The following is a 22,207-nucleotide window of genomic DNA, read 5'->3' on the forward strand; positions in this document are numbered from 1 at the left end:
GGTGGTATTTGCTCCTCCCGCTCTGGCCCAGGCTTGGGGAACGGCTCTGGACTTCACCACCCACATGCTCCCAAGTCCATATCACCATACCTTACACCAGCCTTCTTGCAATGTAGGTCCAGAGTGGCTAGTTGGGAGGGTGTAGAGGGCGGTGCTACCTAGACAGACATGCTCATGGCTGGGGCAGGAAGCCTCCGTGCCAGGCAGAGATGGAATGGGAGAGAAGGGGACGGGGTGGGCTCTCCCCATATGGCCTGTGTGCAGACAGAGGACATCAGAAACTCAAATTGGAACCCAACGTCCCAGATCCTTGACTGTTTTCGTTAAGAAAACGTTTTATCAGTTTCTTAAATTGATTTATAACTTTTCAAACATTAGACACGGTGTGAGCTTCCATCATGCTTTTCACTGACTCTCAAGTGTTAGGGCAAGGCCTTGCCAAACTGTTTCAGGAAGTGCTTCCCATCTGGGGCCCCATTGTAGCGAAGTTGGTGAGGAGGCTGCCACTTTGTGGTTGCCTCGGGAGATGGCCTCCGGGGCCCCGGCACTGCTGCTGCTGTCGCTGCTCTGTCTGCCCAGTCTCCGCCCGGAGCCACCAGCTGCCCGGCTGCCTGCCGCTGCTACAGCACCACGGTGGAGTGTGGGGCCCTGGGCTGCACGTTGTCCCGCCAGGAATCCCGCCTGGGACACAGGTGGGAATTGTGTGGGACTGCGGGCGAGGAGGGAAGGGTGTGTGAGCTTCCTGGTGGGTAGGTGGGGACCTTAGTCGGAGGAACACTCCCTCAGTGGGGTAACACTGCCTGCCTCCCTCCCTCTGGCCGGCAGACGCTGTTCCTGCAGGATAACAGCATCACGTGCCTGGAGCTAGGCATCCTGGCACCCCTTGCCACCCTTCACAGTCTCTACCTGCACAACAACAGCCTTCGCACCCTGGAGCCAGGCACCTTTCATGCACAGTCGCGCCTGCTGGAGCTTGCACTCACAGGCAACCAGCTGCGAGGCCTGCACCTGGGGGCTTTTGCAGGCCTGGCTCAGCTGCGCATACTCTACCTGGCTGGTAACCAGCTGATGCAGCTGCTGGATTTCACCTTCCTGCATCTGCCGGTGAGGGGTGCGGGGGGGGGGGGGGCGGGCGGGCAGGGATCCTCCTGTACTGTCAGCTGCTCTGAGGGGCTGGAGTTGTGAAAGGGACAAAAGTCAACCAGCCTAGGCTGGAGCCATCCAGGCTCAGCCACCTGGTGTGTGGATGATCAAATAAATTCGTAATCCCTCACCAAAAAAAAAAAAGTCACCAGCCTAGCCTGGTAAGGAAACATTGTCTGCTAGGACCCCTTTCCCTGATGATCTACTGTCCTTGCTTCAGCGACTGCAGGAGCTGCACCTGCAGGAAAACAGCATTAAGCTGCTGGAGGACCAGGCCCTGGCCGGGCTCTCCTCACTGGCACTGCTGGACCTCAGTAGGAACCAGCTGGGCACCATCAGCCATGAGACCCTGAAGCCCCTGGCCAGCCTGCAGGTCCTACGCCTCACAGGTACCTCTTCTGGAGCAAGGGGTCTCATGCAAAGAAGTCAAGCCACAGTGCTGGCAGTAGGGAGTAGGCCCAGCTATGGAGGGCAACCCAAGGGCAGTGGCCAAGAGCTGTACACCCCCAGGGCAGCTCTGGAGGGCCACACCACTACCAGCAACCACGGCGAAGGCTGCAGGAATGGGGGTGTTGGTAGGGGCACAGCTCAGAGAACTTTTGTAAGGAAGACAGAAAAGTCTCTAAACAAAGTAGACACAGTTGAGCGGCTTGCACATTTTGGGGCCATCAGAGGGCAGGTAGGTAGAACTAGAAAGATGAGAACAGGATTGGGGCATTTCTAGGAGACAACACCTGAGAGACAAGGCTGACAGTGTTTGCAAGGTTTTAGTGGTGGTGGGATGTCTATGTGGACACCAGGATTCCCCCCAAATAGTGGGACTTGTTGCAGAGACTTCAGAGGGACAAGAGACTTCTTAGATATCCTGAACTGAAGGGGCCACACTCTAAGGAGCTTGGGTCAGCGCAGGGGTCCCTGACTCTGTGGAAGGTAGTGAAGAGGCTCCTGCTCTGGCCAGTGGAAGCCCAACTGCTCAGGCTGTGGTCGTTGCTGCCCCTGGGCTACCTGCTCACCGCTGCTCTGTCCACAGAGAACCCATGGCGCTGTGACTGCGCGCTGCACTGGCTGGGAGCTTGGCTCAAGGAGGCGGGGCAGAGGTTGCTCAGCTCCAGGGACAGGAAGATCGTGTGCGCAGAGCCTCCACGCCTGGCCCTCCAGAGTCTCCTGGATGTCTCTGGCAGTAGCCTCATCTGCATCCCACCTTCCGTGCACGTTGAGCCGCTGGAGGTGACAGCCAACCTGGGTGAGAACCTGCGGGTTGCCTGCCAGGCTTCCGGCTACCCGCAGCCCCTGGTAACCTGGAGGAAGGTGGCCCAGCCTCGCGAGGGACAACCGCGGGCCCAGGCCCCGCCAGAAAGCGGGGTGCCAGGCCCAGGCGGGCACGGAGCCTCCGACACGGGCAGCGGCATGCTCTTTCTCACCAACATTACCCTGGCCCACGCCGGCAAGTACGAGTGCGAGGCCTCCAACGCCGGCGGCGCCGCTCGGGTGCCCTTCCAGCTCCTGGTCAACGAGTCGCAGCAGCAGCTGCAGCCGGCGCCCCCGCCGGCGGCCGTTGGCCCCGCGCCCCTGCCCGAGGCGAGCAGCATGGCCTTCCGCGCCCTGGGCCTGGCCACGCAGACGGTGATCGCGGCGGCCATCGCGCTCCTGGCGCTGACGGCGCTGCTGCTGGCGACCCTCATCTGTCGCCGGCGCCGGCGGCGGAAAAAGGCGCCCGGGCCGCCGGGGGAGGGCGCGCTGTTCGTCAACGACTACTCGGACGGGCCCTGCACCTCCGCGCAGCTGGAGGAGCTCCGCGGCGAGCGGGGCCACGAGATGTTCGTCATCGACCGCTCCAAGCCGCTCTTCGCCGAGGACCCAGCCCAGGCGGCCCAGGGGGTGGCGCCCGGGCCCGCGCAGGGATTCCCGCTGCAGCCGCCTGCCGCCTACGAGATCCACTGCTGAGGGCGGGCGGGCGACGCGCGCTGATGACGCAGGCCCCGCGGATTGGCCAGTCGGCGGACTCCGTTCGCGCATGCTCCAGCGTGATCAGTAAAGGGTGGAAGCTGCGCGATGTGAACCGAGCTGTGTGTGAAGTCTGGGGCACCGAGGGGGGCGGAATACAGGCACCCGGAGCGCGACAGCTCTGCAGACACAAGTCCTGGGGTGCAAACGTTGGATGGCCAGGGAGGCTCCCAACACCCCTACTGAGATCCTCTCGTGCTGTGCAGATGCCCAGACCTGCTAGGAATGCCCAGGGGAGGGAGAACTGGAAGACAGTTGTTCCCCGGGGCCACACTGGGTGTGGCAGCAGAGCCAGACAGGGACAACTCGCCAACCTATTGGGACAGGAAAAAACAGCCACAAATTTAAGTTCCAAACACACTGCACATTTGTACCATAATAACACGGTCTGGTCCCAGAGCCCAGCCGACAGTCAGTCTCCTGAGTGCCAGGGCAGGGAAAACCGTGACAGGCCCGAGTGCAGAGGACCAACCTCCTGGACGCAGGCCAGTCCCAACTTCAACACAGGGCAGTCTGCTCTGGAGGAGGGCCCAGAGGGAACACCCTGTCTCAGCTCAGGGCATTCTGAAGAGGACCAGGACCCAGAGGGTAGCCAAGTGCAGACTAACCAAGCAGGGCTGGGCAGGGCTGGAATCCAGACCTCAGGCCCGCAGACGGGTGAACAGTCAGGGGAGCAAGTGCAGGGCAGAACTTCGCAGGGTGCTGCAGAATGCGCAGGGAGGTTCAAGGGGCACAAAAATCAGACACCAGTGCCTTTGTGCCAGGCCTCTAGCAGGGTCCCAGCCAAGGCTGTGCCTACCCAGGAGAGGGAGGGGCCTCCAGCAGCCCTGGACTCTGGGACAGCCTGTCTGTCACCCAGAAGCCCAGAGATCACAAACTGAAGTAGTCTGCAGCCAGGCGACCATAGATGTCCGTGGTCCAGACCACATGGGCACGGCCCGAAGCTAGCAGCAGCTGGTGCAACTCAGCCTCCACACGAGCGAATTTCTCCTCATTGATGGAGGCCTCCAGCAGAACAGAGGCAGGCGGCGGCCAGGGCAGGCCCTCATAGCAGTCCACAGGGAAGGGATGCACCACGGTGCGCAGCTCGGCCTGTGCCACCGAGTCCCGCAGGAGCTCCTTGAGACCTGCCATGGACAGCGGGTTGCCATAGAGGCCAAGGTAGCGGAGGCTGGCACAGCGGGTCAACACAGGGAGTGTAGCCAGCAGCTGGGTATCAGCAAGCTGGCATTCAGTCAGCTCGAGGTGCAGCAGTGTGGCCGCCGCTGCCTGCAACAGACCCTGGAAAGGCTCCAGCTGGCTGCCAGACAGGTCGTTGCCACTCAGGTCCAACTTCTTGAGGTGGACAGCATGGGGGCTACGTGCCAGGAAGCGCAGATCCTCGGGCAGCAGAGCACAGAAGGCCAGCTCCAGGCTCTCCAGGGGGCTCTGCAGAGCGCTGCAGGTGAAGCAAGGGTCGTGAACAGGCAGGGCAGGGGAGGGTCTTGGGGAGGGGAGAGGCAGAACAGTAGTAGGGCCCACTCACCTGAGCAGCTGGTCCAGCCGCCCTGAGAGGAGAGAGGAGCCCATGCTGAGCTCCCGCAGACAGGTGAAGCGGCCCATCTGGGCCAGGAAGTATCGGAAGTTGTCCTCGCCATCCACAGAGGGCTGCCGTGAGTCCCCGTGGACATAGTGCAGCCGAAGGCTGGCCAGATGCTGGAAGCGGGCCACGTGTGGGATGATGACAGACAGGCCACGCAGGCCCAAGTTGTTGAAGCGCAGGTCCACACGGCGCAGGCAGCCTGCATCCAGAAGCTGCAGCAGAGCCACCGTGTTTCGCATGGGCAGGTCCTCGGCCCGCAGGTCCCGGCAGCAGAGCCGCAGCGGGCTGCCTGCGCTGCTACGGAGGGCCTCCCGCAGGAACGCGTAAGAGGCCCGGTTCACCCGAAGGTCCACACGCACCTCCACGGGAACAGGGTTCAGCCCAGGCTCCACAGTCCCACCTTGCTGCTGTGCGATGCACGTGCGGGCCACAGCTGCCGTGCAGTCCCACATGCTCATGGTGCCGGGGTCCTGCTCCACACCGTCGTCCAGGAGGCCCGTCATGTCCAGCACCCGCAGTGCATGCTTCCTGGGAGTACAGGTGGGCTGAGACAGGTGGCAAGAGGGAGAACCCACACCCAATCCCAGCCACCTTGGGACAGAGGCAACATGCCTATTTCTGCACTGAGCTCTTAGCACCAGCCTGAAACCTCTCTGGGGACCCTTTCTGCACGCCCCAAGCCTGAGGGCCCTCGGGTGAGCCCATCCATACCTGCAAAAGGACTGTGTGCCAGCCTCAGCCTCTGGGGTATGGAGCCGGGCTGTGAGCCCCAGGATCACAGCCTGCATGCTCTCTGTGCTGGGCCGCTCCTGCAGCAGGGCCCGGCTGCAATGGGCGCACTCCTGCAGCAGCTGCTGGAAACTGAGCAGGGGAAAGGGCCACGTGTGCACCAGTTCGCGCAGCACAACAGTCTTCTTGTCCATGAAGGCCACCTTGAACAGCAGGGGGAAGAGCTCGCGTGGGAGCAGGGGCAGAGCCTGGCAGGCTGCGGGCTGACACTGGAGCACCTGCCGCGTGCTCAAGAACACAAGCGTGTGCATGGCGCCGGGCCAGGCAGGAGGCCACCTGCAGGGAAGGGACCTTCAGTGGGGAGGACAGACCCCAGGCTACCACCTGCCACAGACTCCTTCACACACTAGTAGCAGGAAAGCCCAGCACAGTGCCTGCCAGTCTGTGGTCAGTGGGACCCCAGCTCTGAAGAGTAAGTGCTAGGTGCCTAGCAATGGGCTAGGCAGAGTGCAGAGGGGGACAAGGCCACCCCCTAGTTCCCACACTCCAGAAGCATGGGGGCTTGTTCAGGAAAACAAAGCCATCAAGCAGCATGCAATAGCATGAGAGGACCCGCCCACCTGGTGTGCTTCTGACAGCTGTTGCCAGCAGGGCCCTCCCGCACTTCAGGCCTCGCAAATTACAAAGCAGCTTGTTAGAGATCCTCCCTCAAAAGTAAAATACAGTCCTGGCCCCTCCCCCTTCACTAGCACTAGAAGGTGGGATCCTGGGGAGGAGGGGCTGGAAGCTGCATCGCAGTTCCCTCCCGTGCCCTCCTCCAAGGCCATTGCAGGCTGTCCCAGGAGAGGACAGCAGCAGAGAGCTGGAAGCACAGGTGCTCAATACACCGGGGCAAGTATAAAGGACGGGGCCCAGGGAACAGAACCCAGATGGCCTGAGTAACCCAAACCCTCGACATGACCCTTAGTCCTAACTTCTATATCCAGACGTGTTGCTAGGCATGGAAAGCAACCCTCACCACCGAGGGCCTTCTCAGCTGTCTGAACATCTCCCTCCTCCCTGAAGAACCAAGTCAAGAAACCAAGGTTCAAACCCATAGATTCAGGAGGCTCCAGGCCAGGAGATTGCCAAACAGTGAGAGGGCACTGCCAAAGGGGCATTCAAGCTAACGAGAGGCACAGAGATGCCTCAGGCCGCAGGAACCTGGGTCCGCTCTGCTGCTGAATCAGAGAACCTCATCCCCCAAACTGCCTCCCGGCCACAGGAAGCAAAACAGATGAGGACCAAGGACTAGGCCTCCCCGGCTAGGGCTGCAGCCTGGGTGATGAGCCGGGAAGGGGCCTCTGGCCCCAGACCGCACAGAACCTAAGCCCTTCGGACAGCGGTTCCTGAGAAGCCCTGACGCCAGCCTCGGCCGCGCTCTGCCCGTGGACCCATCTCGCGAGGACGATGCATACCTCGCTGAGAAAGGACAGACCAACGAGCACCTGTCACGAGAGGAAACGAAGGCAGCCCGTGTGATCACCGGGAGAGGAGCTCTGTGCGGCGGCTGCCGCCCCTCCGCCGGCCCGCAGTGCCCGGCGTTTCCCGAAGGCGCCCCCGCACCGCCTCCCGGCCTCGGGGCGGCGCTCGCCCCGACCCCTCCTCCTCCCGGCGCGTCGCCCCAGGGCCCGAGCCGTGCAGCCCGGGTGGGGACTGGGGCCGCCCCACAGCCCCACCACCCGAGTGGCGCGCCCGTGTCCTGCGGCCTGGCCGGGCCGGGAGCGCACGGCCCCGCTCAGTGCCAGCCGGCAGCCCGCGCTCCCCGGCCCGGCAGCAGCCTCCGCCGCCGTCAGCACCGCCCCGCCCCGCGCCCCGCCCAGCGCGCCGCGATGACGTCGCCTCCCCCCATTGGCCGTCGCTCCAGGAATCCGGGGATTGGCTGCCCCAGCTTCGCGTTGGCCCCGACGCCCCGCCCCCGACCGCGCCGAGTTCTCATTGGCTGCCGGCCGGCGGCGTCCCCGCGGCGGGAGAATCGCGGGGCGCGGAGCGGAGGCCGCGCGCGGGGCCTGCGCGCATGGAACGGCTGCGGGACGTGCGGGCGCAGCTGAAGGCGTGGGAACGCGCGTTCCGGCGGCAGCACGGGCGGCGGCCGGTGCAGGTACGGGCTGCCCGGGGGCGGGAGGCTGCGGGGGCGGCCCCGGCTGACGCGCTCCCTTCACAGGAGGACGTGGAAGCGGCGCCCGAGAAGACCCGCGGTGAGCGCCGGGCGGCGGGGTCACCGGATGGAGGCACGAGGGGTGAGGGAGCCGAACGGGAACCGCCGAACCCTGACCTCTAACCCCTGACCCGCCCCCAGCGCTCTACCGGGAGTACCGCGCCCTGAAGGAGACCTTGCGTCCGGCCAGCAGCGCTGGACCCCGCGTCCCCGTGCAGGCGCTTCCGGAGGCGGCCGAGGAGGTACCGGGGCCCCCGTACCCTAGCTTCCCGGCGTAGCTTTCTGTGCGGCGAGGACCTTCGGGAGCTCCGAGGGGCACAGAATTTGGGGGAAGGGCTGGACGGGGTGGAGGGCCCGGCCCCCTCCAGGTCTCTGAGGGACTGGGGCTGGAGACACCTCTGTTCCCCACACCAGCCTTGCCGACCCCACTGTCTCCTCCTGCAGGTGCCCGAGCCCAGCTGCTGGGGATCCCACCTGAATCGGGCTGTAACCCAGAGTCTCCCTCCTGCTGCAGGGCCGAGCACTCGCGGGTCTGTGCCGGACTACGGGGAGAGGCTCAAGGCAAACCTGAAGGATGCTCTGCAGGTGAGGAGTAGGCCACGGAGCCGTCCACCCTGGTCCAGAACTGCTCTCGGCCCAGGGGCAGAATGAGCAGACACCCCTCCACAGGCGCCCCTGTTCGCATCCGCGCGCACAGGCCTCCCGCACTAACCAGGCCTCCTCTTCTGAAAGGTCTGCTCCCAGCTTCCTTCCCATTCCAGTCACACTGAAGGGTTGGGTGGGGACTCGGGCAGGTTGCAGGATCTTTGGCAGCCCAGGGCATGAACGCCTGCGTGCTTGTCTGTCCTCCCCTTTCCAGGCTGGGCCAGCTCCGCGCCGAATACCCCGGCCTCCGCAAAGACCCCAACCCAAGGTGCCTTCCCCGGGGCTGCCAGCGGCAGGGGCTTCCCCCGTGTCTCCTGAAGAAGTCAGTGAGGTGCTGCCCCAGCCCCCCAGGCCCCAGCTAAGGCCAGGCCGGCTCCAGCAGCTGCAGGAGTCCCTGAGCCTGCGGCTGAGCTCCCTAGATCCTGGCTGGCTACAGAGGTGTCACCATGAGACCCAAGGTTTTCTGGGGACTCCTGAGGCCTGCCATCCTGTCCTGGGTACAGAGGAGCCACAGCCCCTGACTTCAGGTGTTCCCCCTGATCCTGGCCCCAGTGGGGGCCCTGAGGCACCTTTTCTGGGCTCAGAGGCTCCAGCTGTGAAGGTACCCGGGGTCAGTGCAGGGAGCCCCCTTCTGGGCAGCAGTCAAGGCAAGAAGCGGAGACAGAGTGGGGAGCCAGAGGGGACCGCTGCACAGACGCAGCAGCACAGCAGCCGAGAAGGCGCCTCGCCGGAGGGAGCGCGGGCTGTGCTGCACGCAGAAGACCGTCCAGGGGAGCCCCTCACCGGCCCCTCCGCCGCCAGGTAACACCATTCAGCCTCCCAGCAGGTCACCTGGAGTTGGGCCAAGGTGGGGATGCTATGGGCAAGACACACCTGTACGTCCGTCCTAGGCCAGCTGTCCGGGACAGGGGCAATTACGTTCGGCTCAACCTGAAGCAGAAGCGCTACGTCCGGGGCCCAGCCCTGCGTGGCAGACTCCTCCGCAAGCAGGTGAGGTGGTGGCAGGCACTTCCCTCACCCCTCCCGCCTCTCGCCTCGTGACCCTCCGTTGTGCCCCACCCAGGTGTGGAAACAGAAATGGAAGAAGAAGGCAGGATGTTTCGGGGGTGGGCAGCCCAGCGCCCCAGTCAAGGATTCTTGCTTCCGGTGTGGGCAGCTCGGCCACTGGGCATCCCAGTGCCCCAAACCAGGTGAGGTTTCTGTGCCGGTGTGTTGGGCCAACACTGCTTGGAGAGGGTATTGTGCTCTTTGGGGTCTGACTGAAGCAAAAAGCCCTCCTAACTCCATACCCCAGGCCCAAAACCTACCCGGGTCCCCGAGAAGGAGGGTGGCGAGGATGAAGAGGACATGCAGGTGTTGCCCACGTTGGAGGCAGTGGCTCGGAGGACACACACTGCCGGCGGCCAGCTCCTTGGTGAGTGGAAGCCGCCTTCTTGCTAGACTGACGCCAGGCCAGCCTGGAGTTCCCACAGCACCCTCTCCTGTCCACCCCCCGCAGGCGAGGAAGATACGGATCCTGCTGGGTCTGAGTTGCTAGTGCCCATGGAGGCACCTGTGCCTGGGGCACCCTGCCCATCCCCAGCTGTGCCGCCACTCTACCTGCCAGGTCCCTTGGGGCAGGTGGCAGGTGAGCAGATGCCAACCAGCCTACGACCTTTACCCAAAGGTGGGGGCGACTCGCCCATGCTGACCCAACACCTGTGTCCACAGCGACACCAGTTGAGGTGCTGCAGGCCCTGGAGCAGCTGGGGCACCGAGCCTTCCGCCCTGGGCAGGAGCACGCGGTCATGCGGATCCTGTCCGGTGAGCATGGCTGCCGGGGGAGTGAGGCGGGGCTGAGGCCAGGCCGCAGAGCAGCTCTGCTGACTTGGCTCCCGTCCAGGCATGTCCACACTGCTGGTGCTGCCCACCGGTGCCGGCAAGTCCCTGTGCTACCAACTCCCTGCGCTGCTCTACGCCCAGCGAAGCCCCTGTCTCACGCTGGTCATCTCTCCTCTCCTGTCCCTCATGGACGACCAGGTATGTGGACCGGACCCTCAGGTGTGGGTGGAAGGCAAGCACCGGCACCCCAGGCTTTGCTGTCCCTTTGGGCTGCTGCTGCTTACCAGACCGGCGTCCTGGAGCTGTGGGGGACCCCAGCTCTGTTCACAGCCCTCAGCCTGGAAGTGGCCTAAGGGCAGCAGGGACATGGCTGGCCAGATCCTCCCCTAAAAGGAGACGTCCCCATTGAGGCCTGTCTGTTCCCAGGGCCTGAGCCCAGGCCCAGCGGCAGCTCTGAACTCTTAATTCCAGGGTTTGGGTGTTTTCTCCTCATAAGATTTGGGGTGGGTACAGCAGTTGTTATTGAGCTGAGCGAGTTGGAGAGGCATTTGGGGGGTCGGGAAGGGGCTGTATGGCCTTCAACAGACTGGCTCCTGTGTCTGCAGGTGTCTGGCCTGCCCCGAGGCCTGAAGGCAGCTTGCGTACACTCGGGCATGACAAGGAAGCAGCGAGACTCGGCCCTGCAGAGGGTGAGGGGCCTCACAGAGCAAGACCCTTGGGGGCGACAGGCAGGGCCCAGGGCAGTGGTCCTGACCTTGCTGTTCACAGGCTCGGGCAGGCCAGGTACACGTGCTGATGCTGTCGCCCGAGGCGTTGGTTGGAGCTGGGACCGGGAACCCTGCCTGCCTCACTCAGCTGCCCCCAGTGGCCTTTGTCTGTATAGACGAAGCCCACTGCCTCTCTCAGTGGTCCCACAACTTCAGACCCTGCTATCTACGTGTCTGCAAGGTGAGCCTTGTCCTGAATACAGGTGAGTAGGTCAGGGGGCAGTGGGCATCCTCACTACCCCACTCTGCACAGGTGCTGCGGGAATGCCTGGGCGTGCGCTGCTTCCTGGGTCTCACAGCCACAGCCACACGCAGCACCACTCTCGATGTGGCCAAGCACCTGGGCATAGCCAAGGAGGCTGTCCTCAGGGGACCGGTCACCGTCCCTGCCAACCTGCACCTCTCTGTGTCCATGGACAGGGACACTGACCAGGTAGGTGTACACACACAGGGAGAGGCTTTGCCTCACGACTGCCCACACTGACCACTGTTCCTCACCAGGCTCTGGTGACACTGCTGCAGGGTGACCGCTTCCGCACCCTGGACGCCGTCATCGTCTACTGCAACAGACGCGAGGACACCGAGCGTGTCTCCGCTCTGCTGCGCACCCGTTTGCCGGAGGCCAGGGCTCCGGGGCCTGGAGGTGAGGCTGGGCCGGGCTGGGCCTCAGACCTTCCCATGCATACAGCCCACCAACGATCTGTGTCTTTCCTGCAGGCCGGGCCCCGGAGGCTGTGGCTGAAGCCTACCACGCTGGCATGTGCAGCCGGGAGCGGCGGCGGGTGCAGCGGGCCTTCATGGAGGGCCGGTTGCGGGTGGTGGTGGCCACAGTGGCCTTTGGGATGGGATTGGACCGGCCAGATGTGCGGGCTGTTCTGCACCTGGGGCTGCCCCCGAGTTTTGAGAGCTACATTCAGGCCGTGGGCCGGGCTGGGCGTGATGGGCAGCCCGCACACTGCCACCTCTTCCTGCAGCCCCAGGTTGGTGCCCACCAGCTCGAACTCCCTCCCACCCCCCAGTGCCATGGCCACACGCTCACAGCCATCCTGCTGCAGGGCGAGGACCTTCGGGAGCTGCGCAGACACGTGCATGCCAACGCCATCGACTTCCTTGCTGTGAAGAAGCTGGTGCAGCGTGCATTCCCGCCCTGCACCTGCACCCAACGGCTGTCTGAGCAGGAGGGAGGCGAGAGACAGGAGGGGCGCTCCTCCAAGCAACCCAGCTGTGAGCAAACAGCCCGGTGCCCAGGCCACAAGCGGGCACTCCCAGTGCAGCCGACAGTGCAGGCTCTGGACATACCTGAGGAGGGTGAGGAACTGGGGCAGGTGTGGAGGGGCATCTCACAGGCCCATGTCTCCTGAGCCCTGCTCTTCCCCCAGTCATTGAGACTCTTCTGTGCTACTTGGAGCTGCACCCACAGCGCTGGCTGGAGCTGCTGGCACCCACCTACACTCACTGCCGCGTGCGATGCCCTGGGGGCCCCACCCAGCTCCAGGCCCTGGCCCGCAGGTGAACACACGTCCTATCCCAGAATGGTGACAGGAACAGAGGACTTGGGCTACCAATCACTCACCCCTTCCCCTGGCATAGGTGTGTCCCCCTGGCTGCATGCTTGGCCCAGCAGCTGCCTGAGAACACAGGTGGGGAAAGCGGCACTGTGGAGTTTGACGTGGTTGAGCTGGTGGACTCCATGGGCTGGGAGCTGGCCCCCGTGCGGAAGGCCCTCCACCAACTGCAGTGGGACCCGGAGCCCAGGAAAGGTGAGCCCCCACCCTTGGCCCTGGATGCCACCTGCCTGCCAACCTGCCCATCTGACACGCTCTTTGGCAGGTGTGCCTCGGGGCACAGGGGTGCTGGTGGAGTTCAGCGAGCTGGCCTTCTACCTGCACAGCCCTGGGGACCTGACCGCCCAGGAAAAGGACCAGATCTGTGGCTTCCTTCATGGCCGAGTGCAGGCCAGAGAGCGGGAGGCCCTGGCCCACCTGCGCCTTATGTCCCAGGCCTTTCACAGGTGCAGGGATGGGTGGGCAGAGGGTGGTTCCCAGCCCTCTTCCCAGGGGGCGGCTCTGACGAGCTCATCCCACCCCAGCGTAGCCTTCCCCAGCTGCGGGCCCTGCTTGGAGCAGCCGGACGATGACCGCAGCACCAGGCTCAAGGCCCTGCTCAGCCACTACTTGGAGGAAGAGGGGCCAGGGGCTGAGGAGGAAGCACAGGGCCCAGAGCCGGGACAGGCCCAGGTGAGTGCTGGTCACGCCTAGGCCCGGGGCAAGGTCGGGCAGCCGAACGTATGTGTGCACACCTCCCGCCCTGCCCCGGCCGTGGGGCTGGTGGTCTGGACGCTCAGGTTGTGCTGACACACCCCCACCCTCAGCTCCAGGACTGGGAGGACCAGGTCCGCAGGGATGTCCGCCACTTCCTGTCCTCGTGGCCAGAGCAGCAGTTCTCAGGCAGGGCTGTGGCCCGCATCTTCCATGGCATCGGTGAGGGCCTGGGCAGCTCAGCCCCACCTGGTGGGCAGGGGCCTGGACCCAGTTGACAGTCCTCAGGGCCATGTACCCCATTCCACCACAGGAAGCCCCTGCTTTCCAGCCCAGGTGTACGGACGGGACCGACGCTTCTGGAGGAAGTACCTGCACCTGAGCTTCCACGCCCTGATCAAGCTGGCCACCGAGGAGATCCTGTTGTGGGGCCGCTGACCCCTGGCCGCAGGCAGGCCTGTCCCCCATGTCAGACACGGTGTGAACAGGCGCATGGAGAGTGGCAGGTGCAAGACCCAAGACGAGGGGATGTCAGTGGCTGGGACAGTGACTGACCACCTTGGACAAAGCCTGCTGCCCGGAATGTGGGCACAAGGAGGCCCCAAAATACAAAATAAAAGATGTGGGAGGCCGAGACCGGTTTGGCTCAGTGGATAGAGCGTCGGCCTGCGGACGCAAGGGTCCCAGGTTCGATTCCGGTCAGGGGCATGTGCCTTGGTTGCGGGCGCATCCCCGGTGGGGGGTGTGCAGGGGCGGCTGGTCGATGTTTCTGGCTCTCTGTCCCTCTCTCTTCCTCTCTGTGGAAAATCAATAAAATATATTTTAAAAAAAAAAAGATGTGGGAGTTGTTGCAGGGACCCTCCTTTTCGGTGGGGCGGTGCCAGTCGGGCAGCCTTGGGCACCACACATCCCAGACAGACACAAGCAGGCCGGTCACACTTGGCTTTACTGACTAGTCTTACCACCCAGCTCAGGCCAGGGCTCTGGGTGCCAGGCTCAGGTGCAGAATGGGTATGGCTGAGAGAGCAAGGAAGAGCGAGAAACAGAGGTGCAGGCCCAGGCTGTCGGCCAGGGCTCCAGCCAGTGTGCCCATCAGCAGCTTCCCCAGCAGCTCCAGCGTGGCCAGGAGGCTGTAGTGTGTGGCCTGGGGGGCGGGTGGGGGGGAGAGACAGGTTAGGACTTGCTTGGACCTCAGCCCTGCATCCCCTCGGTGTCCTGGCCATGACCCCTCACCTGCAAGGCACTGTGTGCCAGCTGGCTGCAGCACATCATCAGAGTGAAGGTGGCGGTTGTGACCAGGCCCCCCAAGAAGTGCTGCAGGCACAGGCTCAGCAAGACTGCCCCTGGGAAGACCAAGGTCAGCAGAGCCCAGGATGTAGTGTTCTTCCCCCATGCCCAATGCCCAGCCCCTCACCTCTCAGGACTGTGCCAGGGTCCAGCCTGGCCCACGGAGTGTCCAAGCAGAAGAGCAGAGTGGTCTGGCAGGCAAGGGCCCCAAGACGGAACTGAAGTACTGACCTCAGCAGGGGCAGCAGCTTCCTGGAGTGGGAGGACTGGGCAGGTCAGGGGTTTGGAGAGATTGGGGGTGAGCAGGTGAGTGGGACATGCGGAGGAAGACTCACCGGCGTCCAGACATCAGGGCCCCACCCAGGGACGAGCCAGCAATGGAGCAGGCCACGGCGCCCACACTGTTCCACAGCCCCAGCTCCGGGGCAGAGAGGCCTCGGTCCAGCAAGAGGAGTGGGAACAGGCTGCTGGCACCCTGCTCACCTGTGGGGAGAACATGAGTAGGTGTACAACCGCCTCCCTTTCCCACCTGGGGCCTTGGTCATGCTCCCCAGCCGGCTGCTGCCTGCCTCTGGTGCTGAGATGGTAGAAAGGGCATTGGCAAGCTCAGGGTCAGCAGGACCCAGGGATTGTGGCTGGAGCTCAGTGGCACAACATAAAGCCCCACTGCCGGGCATACCCCAGAAAGAGGATGGCCCTGCAAGTGGTTCCTGGGGACCCACCTGGAGGTCCCCACCCCTGCTATTGCCTGAATCAAGCCCTCACTCACCCAGCTTGTAAGTGAGGACAAAGCCGGCGGTCCACAGGGTCCCCGGCACAGCTAGCAAGTCCTGCAGAAGGTGCAGGGTGTGTGGGGGGAGTTCTGAGGGCTGAGGAGAGGGCAACTGTTGCAGGGCTGGTGTAGCCCAAGCCAGGGCAGCAGCCAGCCAGTAGGTGGCAGCCAGGAGCAGAAACAGCTGGGGCCAGGAGAGGGTGGGCACCAGGGCCAGCAGCCCACCACCCGCCAGCACCGACCCCAGCTTGTACGCAACCACCTGCACGGTATTGCCAGGCCCCAGCTCCGCCGGTTCCAGGAGCTGCATGGCCAGTGTGTCGAGGGCAACGTCCTGCACGGCTGCACCCAGGTTCAGCAACAGCAGCAGCCCCGCCACGGTAACCGGAAGCTCTGCCTGGCCACCTTCAGCCGGAGGCAGAGCTGCCAGCAGCCCGCACACCAGGCCCAGAGCAGCCGTGCTGAGCGTCAGCCAGGCCCTGGGAGAGCCCCGCGTGCCCACCAGCGGGGCCCACACCAGCTTGAACAGCCAGGGCGCATACAGCACCTTGGTCAGTCCCACGCGAGTCAGGGAGAGGCCGCCCGCTCGCAGCAGCACGGGCAGCAGGCCAGACTGCAACCCGTAGGGCAGGCCCTGCACCAGGTAGAGGCCGGCCAGTGGCAGCAGCTTCCCGCGCATGGCCGGGGTGGGGGCCGAGTTCAAGGCTGGGCCTGGAGCGGGACGGGCAAAACGGTTCCGTGTCTGGTCTGGTCAAGGGTCACACGGCTGCATGGCCTTTGGACTGGGCCGGGCGGGGTCAGGGTTAGACTGGCTGACGTCCGAACCGCAGAGCCGCAGGCCGCCCGCCGCTCCCGGGACCCTGCTGGCCATAGAGCGCCAGCGGGCCAGAGCGGCCGCGTGCGCCGGCGCCCCCGGTGGCCCACGTGGGTACTGCGTCCGGAGTAGAAAGCGGCAGTGAGACCCATTCGGGTCCTTCTCAGGGTTATCAGGTCCGGCCCCCAGACCTCCGGACCTAGACCCAAACTCTGCAGAAGTGTTTCCTGGCATCTCCCCAGTGGCCGCGGTCTCTCCAGCACCCCATGGAGGACCTGGTTCAAGTTCCACTGTCCGGCCCAAGGCCCTGGCTGCGCTTGCGGTTTCAGCAGCTCCCAAGCTCCCATGCCCCGCCCACTCCAGCTGGCCCTGCCGAGACCAGCCCATCCAAGCAGAAGCTAAATGTGGGGTCTTTTGTGGCCTCTCCCCGTGGGTAAGAACTGCCTTGGTTTCTGAGCCTACCCACCTGCAGGCTGGAATCAAAGCGCTCCCTCAACGGCTAGGGTCACCGTGAGTGGGTTTCCTGTCATTTCTACATATTTTGGGGTCCCAAGTTTCCTTGTCTTTAAAATAGGGACTGCCAGCCCTAACCGGTTTGGCTCAGTGGATAGAGCGTCGGCCTTTGGACTGAAGGGTCCCAGGTTCGATTCCGGTCAAGGGCATGTACCTTGGTTGCTGGCACATACCCAGTAGGGAGTGTGCACGAGTGATGTTTTTCTCTCATCGATGTTTCTGACTCTCTATCCCTCTCCCTTCCTCTCTGTAAAAAAATAAATAAAATATATATATTTTAAAAGTTTCTAAAATAGGGACTGCAGCCCTGGCCATGTGGCTCAGTTGGTTGAGCGTTGTCTATCGCCAGTAGAAGGTGTGCAGGAGGCAGCCAATCAATGGTCCTCATGGATGTTTCCCTCTCTCTAAAATCAATAAAAAATATTTTAAAATGAATAAAATAGGGCCTACCATGCCTACCTCAGCGACACACAGCAGTGTCTGGCATGCACACAGCAGGCATCATCTGCAGGTTCCATGGCAAGGACACCGAGCTGCCCACCTCCCCGTCCTGGGTCCTCCAGCCCAGCTATCCCGGGCATCTCCTCAGCACCGCACTGCTCTCCCTCTTCACCCTCGGATGCTCCGGCTCGGGAGGGCCTCCCCTCCCTGCCTCCCAGCCCGAGGGCTGCATGTACACTCCGATGCCACACACATTCACCACACGCTTCAAACACAACCCAGGCTGGGAGACCCATTTGTTCCTCGGCTCCCCCAGCTGCCCCGGGGGCAGTCAGGACACCAAGCCTTTCTGAGCCCCACGTGCGGAGCCAGACCCCTGACGGGGCTGCAGCGGCAGGAAGGGCCCCTCTTCTGGGAGCCCCCCAACCGCTCCCCTGGGCAGCAGACCGGGCCTGCGCAGACAGGCGCGGGGCAGGGGAAGGCACACACAGATGTGCACACCTCCGCCAAACGTCAGCTCTCACAGCTTTATTAGAGGCCAGTGCCCAGCCCACAGGTGGCGGGGCCCTCAGACCCAGGCACTGTCACCCAGGCCTGGTCCCCAGAGTACTCAGGAGTACTCGCGGGTGAACTTGGCGTGGAACTGGCTCAGCTTTTCCAAAAGGGGACGCAGTTTCTCCATGGCGGGCAGGATGGTCATCCTAAAAGGGGAGGAAGGTAAGTGAAGAGCAAAGGGCGTGGGGCTGTGGGGCAGAGGAGCGGGGCTGTGCGGCGGGGCCTCACCGGAAGTGGTAGGTGCCTTCGCGCTGCCCGAAGCCGCTGCCCGGCACCACGCAGATGCCCGTCTCCTCCAGCAGCCTCAGGCAGAAGAACATGTCGGGAGCCAGACCCAGCTCCTGGGGGGCGGGGGGGCGGGGCGGTCAGGCGGGCGTCCCAGGCCGCGCCCTCCCTGGGGACCGGCCTGCCCGCTGGGCCCGCACCTTTGCGCGACAAATCGCGCGCGGGGGCAGCTGTATGCGCGGGAAGGAGTACATGGCGCCCTGCACCGGGTTGCAGCGGATGCCAGGAGCCTCGTTGAAGACCTGCTCGGTTAGCTTGGCCTTGGCCGCCAGCTGGGCCAGCACCGCCTGCTTCTCCTGCGGAGGGAGGGCCCATCAGGCGTGGGCGCAGCGCCCCCCAGCCCAGCCACTCACCGCCCAGCCGCCCCCCAGGCCGGCCGCTCCGCTCACCGCCTGGAACTGCGTGAAGGAGGGGTCCGAGGGCTCAGGCGGGCTGACCACTATGTCCAGCACAACCTGGCCCGGCAGCGGTGGGCACAGCCGCACGCTCATCAGCTTCTGCATCTGCTGCTGCACCGCGGGGTCCATGTTCACCACCTCCACGTAGCCGCCGCGGAGCCCGCACCTGCAAGGCGGAGGCGAGCGTCCAGGCAGGGCCGCAGGGGGCGGCTGGCCGGGCTCAGAGAGGCCCCGCCCAGGGTCTGGCCCGCACGCACTCGCCCATGTAGCCCTTGGAGACCGAGTGGAAGGAGGCGAGCTCCTGCTGCGTCGAGTACGGCGGCCCCATCTCCATGAGCACCTTCTTGAACGAGTGGAACTGCGAGCCCTCGGCGTACACGTTGTCCTGGTACACCTGCGGGCGACGGCGTCACGGGCGCCCGGGATGGCCCCGCCCCCCGCCCCCGCACGCCCCGGCCAGCACCTCGTCAGCCATCAGGAAGAGCCGCTCCTCGAAGGCGAAGCGGATCACGGCCTCGATGCACTCGCGAGTCTGCACCTGGCCTGGGGCGCAGGGACACGGCAAGTCCGGGGTCAGCCTGGCGCGCCAGGCTCTCAGCCGGGCGGTGGGGCGAGGACACGCGGCCGGGACAGAGGGGGCGGGACAGCGGGCGGGAGGGGCGGGGCAGGGATGGGTCGAGGCGGGGACGGCGGGCGCGCACCGGTGGGGTTGCCGGGGTTGATGATGCAGAGCGCGCGGGGGCGGCAGTGGCCCCGCGCCTGGCACAGTGCGCGCCGAAGCTCCGCCACGTCCAGCGCCCAGGCGCGGTCCTCGTCCAGGTAGTAGTCCACCTGCACCGCGTTGAGCTCGGCCAGCGCCGCCGAGTAGAGCGGGTACTGAGGGATGGGGATGAGCACGCCCGTGCGGCAGCGGCCCTCGCCGGCCACCAGCAGCTTCAGCACCGTCTGGGGGCGGACAGGGAGGCGGCGGAGTTGGCGGGGCCGGGGCTGCCCGTCTCCCCCACCCGACGCTGCGTGCCCGGAGGAGCCTGACCGCCGGACACACAGAGAACCGCGGTGTCCTCCTGCCCGGCCCGGCCCCCGCCTACCACGATGGCATCGCTGGCCCCCGTGGATAGGAAGATGTTGTTGGGGTCCGCGGGGATGCCTCCGTCGCGCCGCTGGATGTACTGCGCCACGTGCTCTCGGATGGGCTGGATGCCCCAGCTGTTGCTGTAAGCCCCTGGCCGGGGGGCGGGGGAGGCCCGTTAGGTCCGGGCTGCTCCCGGGAAGATCCTCTCCTTCCAGAGGGTGGGACCGCCCCGCCCCTTTCCCCGCCCCCTTCCCCGCAGCCCCGCCCCTTCCCCGCAGCCCCGCCTCTTCCCTCGCCGCCCCGCCCTGGGACAGCCTCCTCCCGTCCTCCTCCCTGGGGCTCTGTGTGGGCTCACCTAGGCTGTGGCCCCCGCACGCCTGTAGGATGCTCTCCGCCCTTCTCTTGGCATCTTCGGGGAAGTCCGGGCTGTTCAGGAGATCCGGGTGGGCGCAGAGGGCCAGGACCTGGGAGGAGCGATTGCTGAGGCCAGGCTCAGGGCAAAGGGCACAGGGCATAGGGCACAGAACACAGGGCTGGGCACAGGGCTCAGGACACAGGGCATAGGGCATAGGGCTCAGGGCTGACAGGCTGCCCGGGAGAGGTCGTCAGAGCAGCACCAGCCTCACCTGGCGCAGGAAGGTGATGGGCTTCTGCCCCATGGCATGTGCGTCCCCGATGTTAGCGCGGATGACCTCAGTAAAGGGCTTCTTCACCCCCTGGGAGGATGGAGGCGGGACACTGAGGACGGGCCTTCTCACTCCCCCAGGCTCCTGTCCCATGGGTGCTGGGTGCTGCCTGGAGGGCTGTGGTGGGTCCAGGGCCATACCTGGCGCAGCTCCTGCTCCAGCTCCAGGGCGCGTAGCACAATGGGGCCACGGACGGCATACTCCACCCTCTTCACACAGGCGTTCATGGTGTCCAGCGTCAGCACCTTTTCCTTCAGCCCGTTCATCGCGGCCTGGTTGTGGCCACCCGCCCTCACTGCCATGACCCTACTAAGACCGGGCAGGAGGGAGGCTCAGGAGGTGGCAGGATCCAGACGTAGGAATGAGGGAAGCTGAGTCCCGGCTCAGCGGGCCAGGGCTGGCAAGGGGGAGGCTGGGTAGGGGCTCCAGGTAAGAAGGGCCCTCTTCTCCACAGCCTGCTGGCCCCACTGAGAGGGACAGGAAAGGCTGAAGGCGGAGCTAGGGCCTCTGGGGCCACAGGGCCCCGCCCCACCCATCTGGGCACAGCTCTGCCCCAGGGAGCCACAGGGAGTGGGTGAGGAGGCAGGCGGGGCTTGGGGCTCAGCCCAGTGCCTGCCGTGTCCCCATGACAGGAGGAGGAGACCCACATGGGGGGTAGGGACAGCCGGTGCAGGAAGCTGAGGGACTGGGTCTGGGGGAGGGGAGCTGGGCTGAGTGCCCCAAGGGGGTGGGCAGAGCTAGGCAGGGCTGAACCCGGAGGAGAATGGAGATTTACCCTAGCTGGGCTAGGAGGAAGCCCAGCCCGGTGGAGTCCCCCATCTTTGCTTGGGTCAGCAGCCCTATCTCCCAGGTAACTGAGCCAAGCCTCAGGAATCCTGGGGTGTTGGGGGAGGGGGGAGGCCCTGGGGATTCCATCTGGCCCCTCCTGGGCGGGCGGTCATAGCAGGGCGGGGGCTGCAGGGGCCGTGCTCAGGCCTTGGGTGCCATCAGCACTGCAGACCCGGGCCCGTGTTGGGGGGAGGCCCTTGGACACTTGCTGCCCTGCACGGGGTGCCCTTTCACCAGGCCGGCCGGGGCTGCCCTTGGGGCCACCCCACAGGCAGGGTGACCTCAGCTCTACTTCCCGTGGCTGCTAATTGGTGGAGAGCGGGGAGTGAGCAGTGATAGGCCCTCAGAGCCCCACCCCCACAGGCCCTGCCCAGGGTGGCCACCCCAGCTATGGCATCTGACGCTGAGCCAGGGACTGAGCTGAGGGTCAGGGAGCCTGCATCCGTGCTGTCCTGTGAGCGGCTGGTCAGGCCAGAGGGGAGCCCAGCTGTTCAGCTCCTGCTGGCTGGAGAGGACAGAGGGGCCCGGGCGCAGGCGCCGGCCTCACTCTCACCTCGCACCTTCTGCTCCGCTGCCACTCCGCTGCCTCCTCGGCCTTCCTGTGAGCAGGCCTGTCCCTCCGGCCCCCGGGCCAGAGTGCAGGCTAATATGGGCCCAGCCCCAGGCGGAGCCAGCCCCTCCCACCCTGGCAGCTTGGTGGCAGGTGGACTTGGGCAGCACACCAGCCCCCCTACATTTAACCAGCAGCTCACACCTGCTCCTCCCCCAGGTGAGACCCCTCCCACCACAAGGCTCGGGAGGGCTGGCCTGTGTTCAGTGAGCTGACCAGGTTGGTGTTCAGCGAGGAGGGGAAGGTGACCTGAGCCCATGCCATCCAGCGCTGGTGGCCATGCAGAACCTCCCTCCATGGACAGATGAGCTGGCAGTGCCCTCAGCCCTCCCACGCGAGGCCCCTAAGGGGCCCCTGTCACCCCGACACATCGTACCCAGCCAGCTCAGAGCTTGAGTGGCCAACTGCTGGCCCCCTTTGCCAGCCCAGGGAGAATCTGGCAGCTAGGCCCCAGGAACGGGCTGCACGCCAAGAATGGGGGACCTGCCCCCCAGGTTTCTGACACTAGCCTTGTATGTCTTTGCCCCTCCCTCCCCAAACCAGGATCTCTGCTCCCCTGGCACGCACCCCTGTCCCCAGGGAGTGTCTTTCCGCAGCTCCTTCAGGACAACAAAGAGTTACAGAGGAGCCGCCAGGAGCCAGGGAAGGCAGGGCCCAGCGAGGGCCAGGCTTCCTGCCCGGCATCTGTGGGCCTCCCTCCCACACGGGCTGGGCCACCACCAGCGAGCCCTAGCGTGCACCCACAGGCCCGACAGGCCCGACAGGCGCACCCAGGGACGGCGCACCCAGGCCCGGCGCAC

General features: G+C 64.9%; 5 protein-coding genes across 6 annotated transcripts; 2 read left to right on the forward strand and 3 right to left on the reverse strand.

The window, feature by feature from the left end:
• Nucleotides 1-389: 389 nt before the first annotated feature.
• On the forward strand, nucleotides 390-3,087 carry LRRC24 (leucine rich repeat containing 24; the record flags this gene model as incomplete). The annotated part of the gene is given in 6 exon segments (XM_079796406.1): nucleotides 390-586; nucleotides 589-649; nucleotides 652-692; nucleotides 826-1,104; nucleotides 1,364-1,532; nucleotides 2,174-3,087. Coding segments are annotated over 6 exon segments (1,524 nt in total). The 5' UTR covers nucleotides 390-526.
• A 924-nt stretch (nucleotides 3,088-4,011) lies between these two features.
• LRRC14 (leucine rich repeat containing 14) lies at nucleotides 4,012-7,214 on the reverse strand. The gene is made up of 4 exons (XM_079796407.1): nucleotides 6,916-7,214; nucleotides 5,441-5,794; nucleotides 4,673-5,257; nucleotides 4,012-4,585 (listed from the first exon to the last, which is right to left on the reverse strand). The coding sequence occupies exons 2-4, from the start codon at nucleotides 5,767-5,769 to the stop codon at nucleotides 4,018-4,020; spliced, it is 1,482 nt and encodes a 493-aa protein (XP_079652533.1). The 5' UTR covers nucleotides 5,770-5,794; nucleotides 6,916-7,214; the 3' UTR covers nucleotides 4,012-4,017.
• Nucleotides 7,215-7,470: 256 nt separating this feature from the next.
• On the forward strand, nucleotides 7,471-13,919 carry RECQL4 (RecQ like helicase 4). Its single transcript, XM_079796625.1, has 23 exons — nucleotides 7,471-7,598; nucleotides 7,662-7,695; nucleotides 7,797-7,897; nucleotides 8,100-8,240; nucleotides 8,515-9,101; nucleotides 9,191-9,290; nucleotides 9,364-9,490; nucleotides 9,595-9,714; nucleotides 9,799-9,927; nucleotides 10,011-10,103; nucleotides 10,183-10,319; nucleotides 10,727-10,810; nucleotides 10,890-11,069; nucleotides 11,142-11,321; nucleotides 11,390-11,531; nucleotides 11,606-11,868; nucleotides 11,944-12,196; nucleotides 12,268-12,397; nucleotides 12,479-12,648; nucleotides 12,719-12,899; nucleotides 12,978-13,125; nucleotides 13,260-13,368; nucleotides 13,460-13,919. Exons 1-23 carry the CDS (start codon nucleotides 7,515-7,517, stop codon nucleotides 13,582-13,584), a joined length of 3,618 nt encoding a protein of 1,205 aa, XP_079652751.1. The 5' UTR covers nucleotides 7,471-7,514; the 3' UTR covers nucleotides 13,585-13,919.
• Nucleotides 13,920-13,990: 71 nt separating this feature from the next.
• Nucleotides 13,991-17,335, reverse strand: MFSD3 (major facilitator superfamily domain containing 3). Of its 2 annotated transcripts, XM_079796624.1 has the most exons (6): nucleotides 15,753-17,335; nucleotides 15,203-15,263; nucleotides 14,769-14,916; nucleotides 14,561-14,685; nucleotides 14,380-14,489; nucleotides 13,991-14,290 (listed from the first exon to the last, which is right to left on the reverse strand). In XM_079796624.1, the coding sequence occupies exons 1-6, from the start codon at nucleotides 15,882-15,884 to the stop codon at nucleotides 14,117-14,119; spliced, it is 750 nt and encodes a 249-aa protein (XP_079652750.1). In that variant the 5' UTR covers nucleotides 15,885-17,335; the 3' UTR covers nucleotides 13,991-14,116. The 2 variants fall into 2 exon arrangements, with proteins under 2 accessions (XP_079652750.1, XP_079652749.1); XM_079796623.1 differs by having other exon boundaries at nucleotides 15,203-17,335.
• Nucleotides 17,336-17,434: 99 nt separating this feature from the next.
• GPT (glutamic--pyruvic transaminase) lies at nucleotides 17,435-22,125 on the reverse strand. Its single transcript, XM_079796622.1, has 11 exons — nucleotides 20,110-22,125; nucleotides 19,910-19,999; nucleotides 19,639-19,747; nucleotides 19,300-19,433; nucleotides 18,913-19,156; nucleotides 18,675-18,754; nucleotides 18,469-18,605; nucleotides 18,203-18,377; nucleotides 17,954-18,109; nucleotides 17,757-17,869; nucleotides 17,435-17,674 (listed from the first exon to the last, which is right to left on the reverse strand). The coding sequence occupies exons 1-11, from the start codon at nucleotides 20,269-20,271 to the stop codon at nucleotides 17,584-17,586; spliced, it is 1,491 nt and encodes a 496-aa protein (XP_079652748.1). The 5' UTR covers nucleotides 20,272-22,125; the 3' UTR covers nucleotides 17,435-17,583.
• Between the last annotated feature and the right edge of the window lie 82 nt (nucleotides 22,126-22,207).

The sequence above is a fragment of the Cnephaeus nilssonii genome (assembly GCF_951640355.1).
Source record: "Cnephaeus nilssonii genome assembly, chromosome: 18".
NCBI lineage: Eukaryota > Metazoa > Chordata > Mammalia > Chiroptera > Vespertilionidae > Cnephaeus > Cnephaeus nilssonii.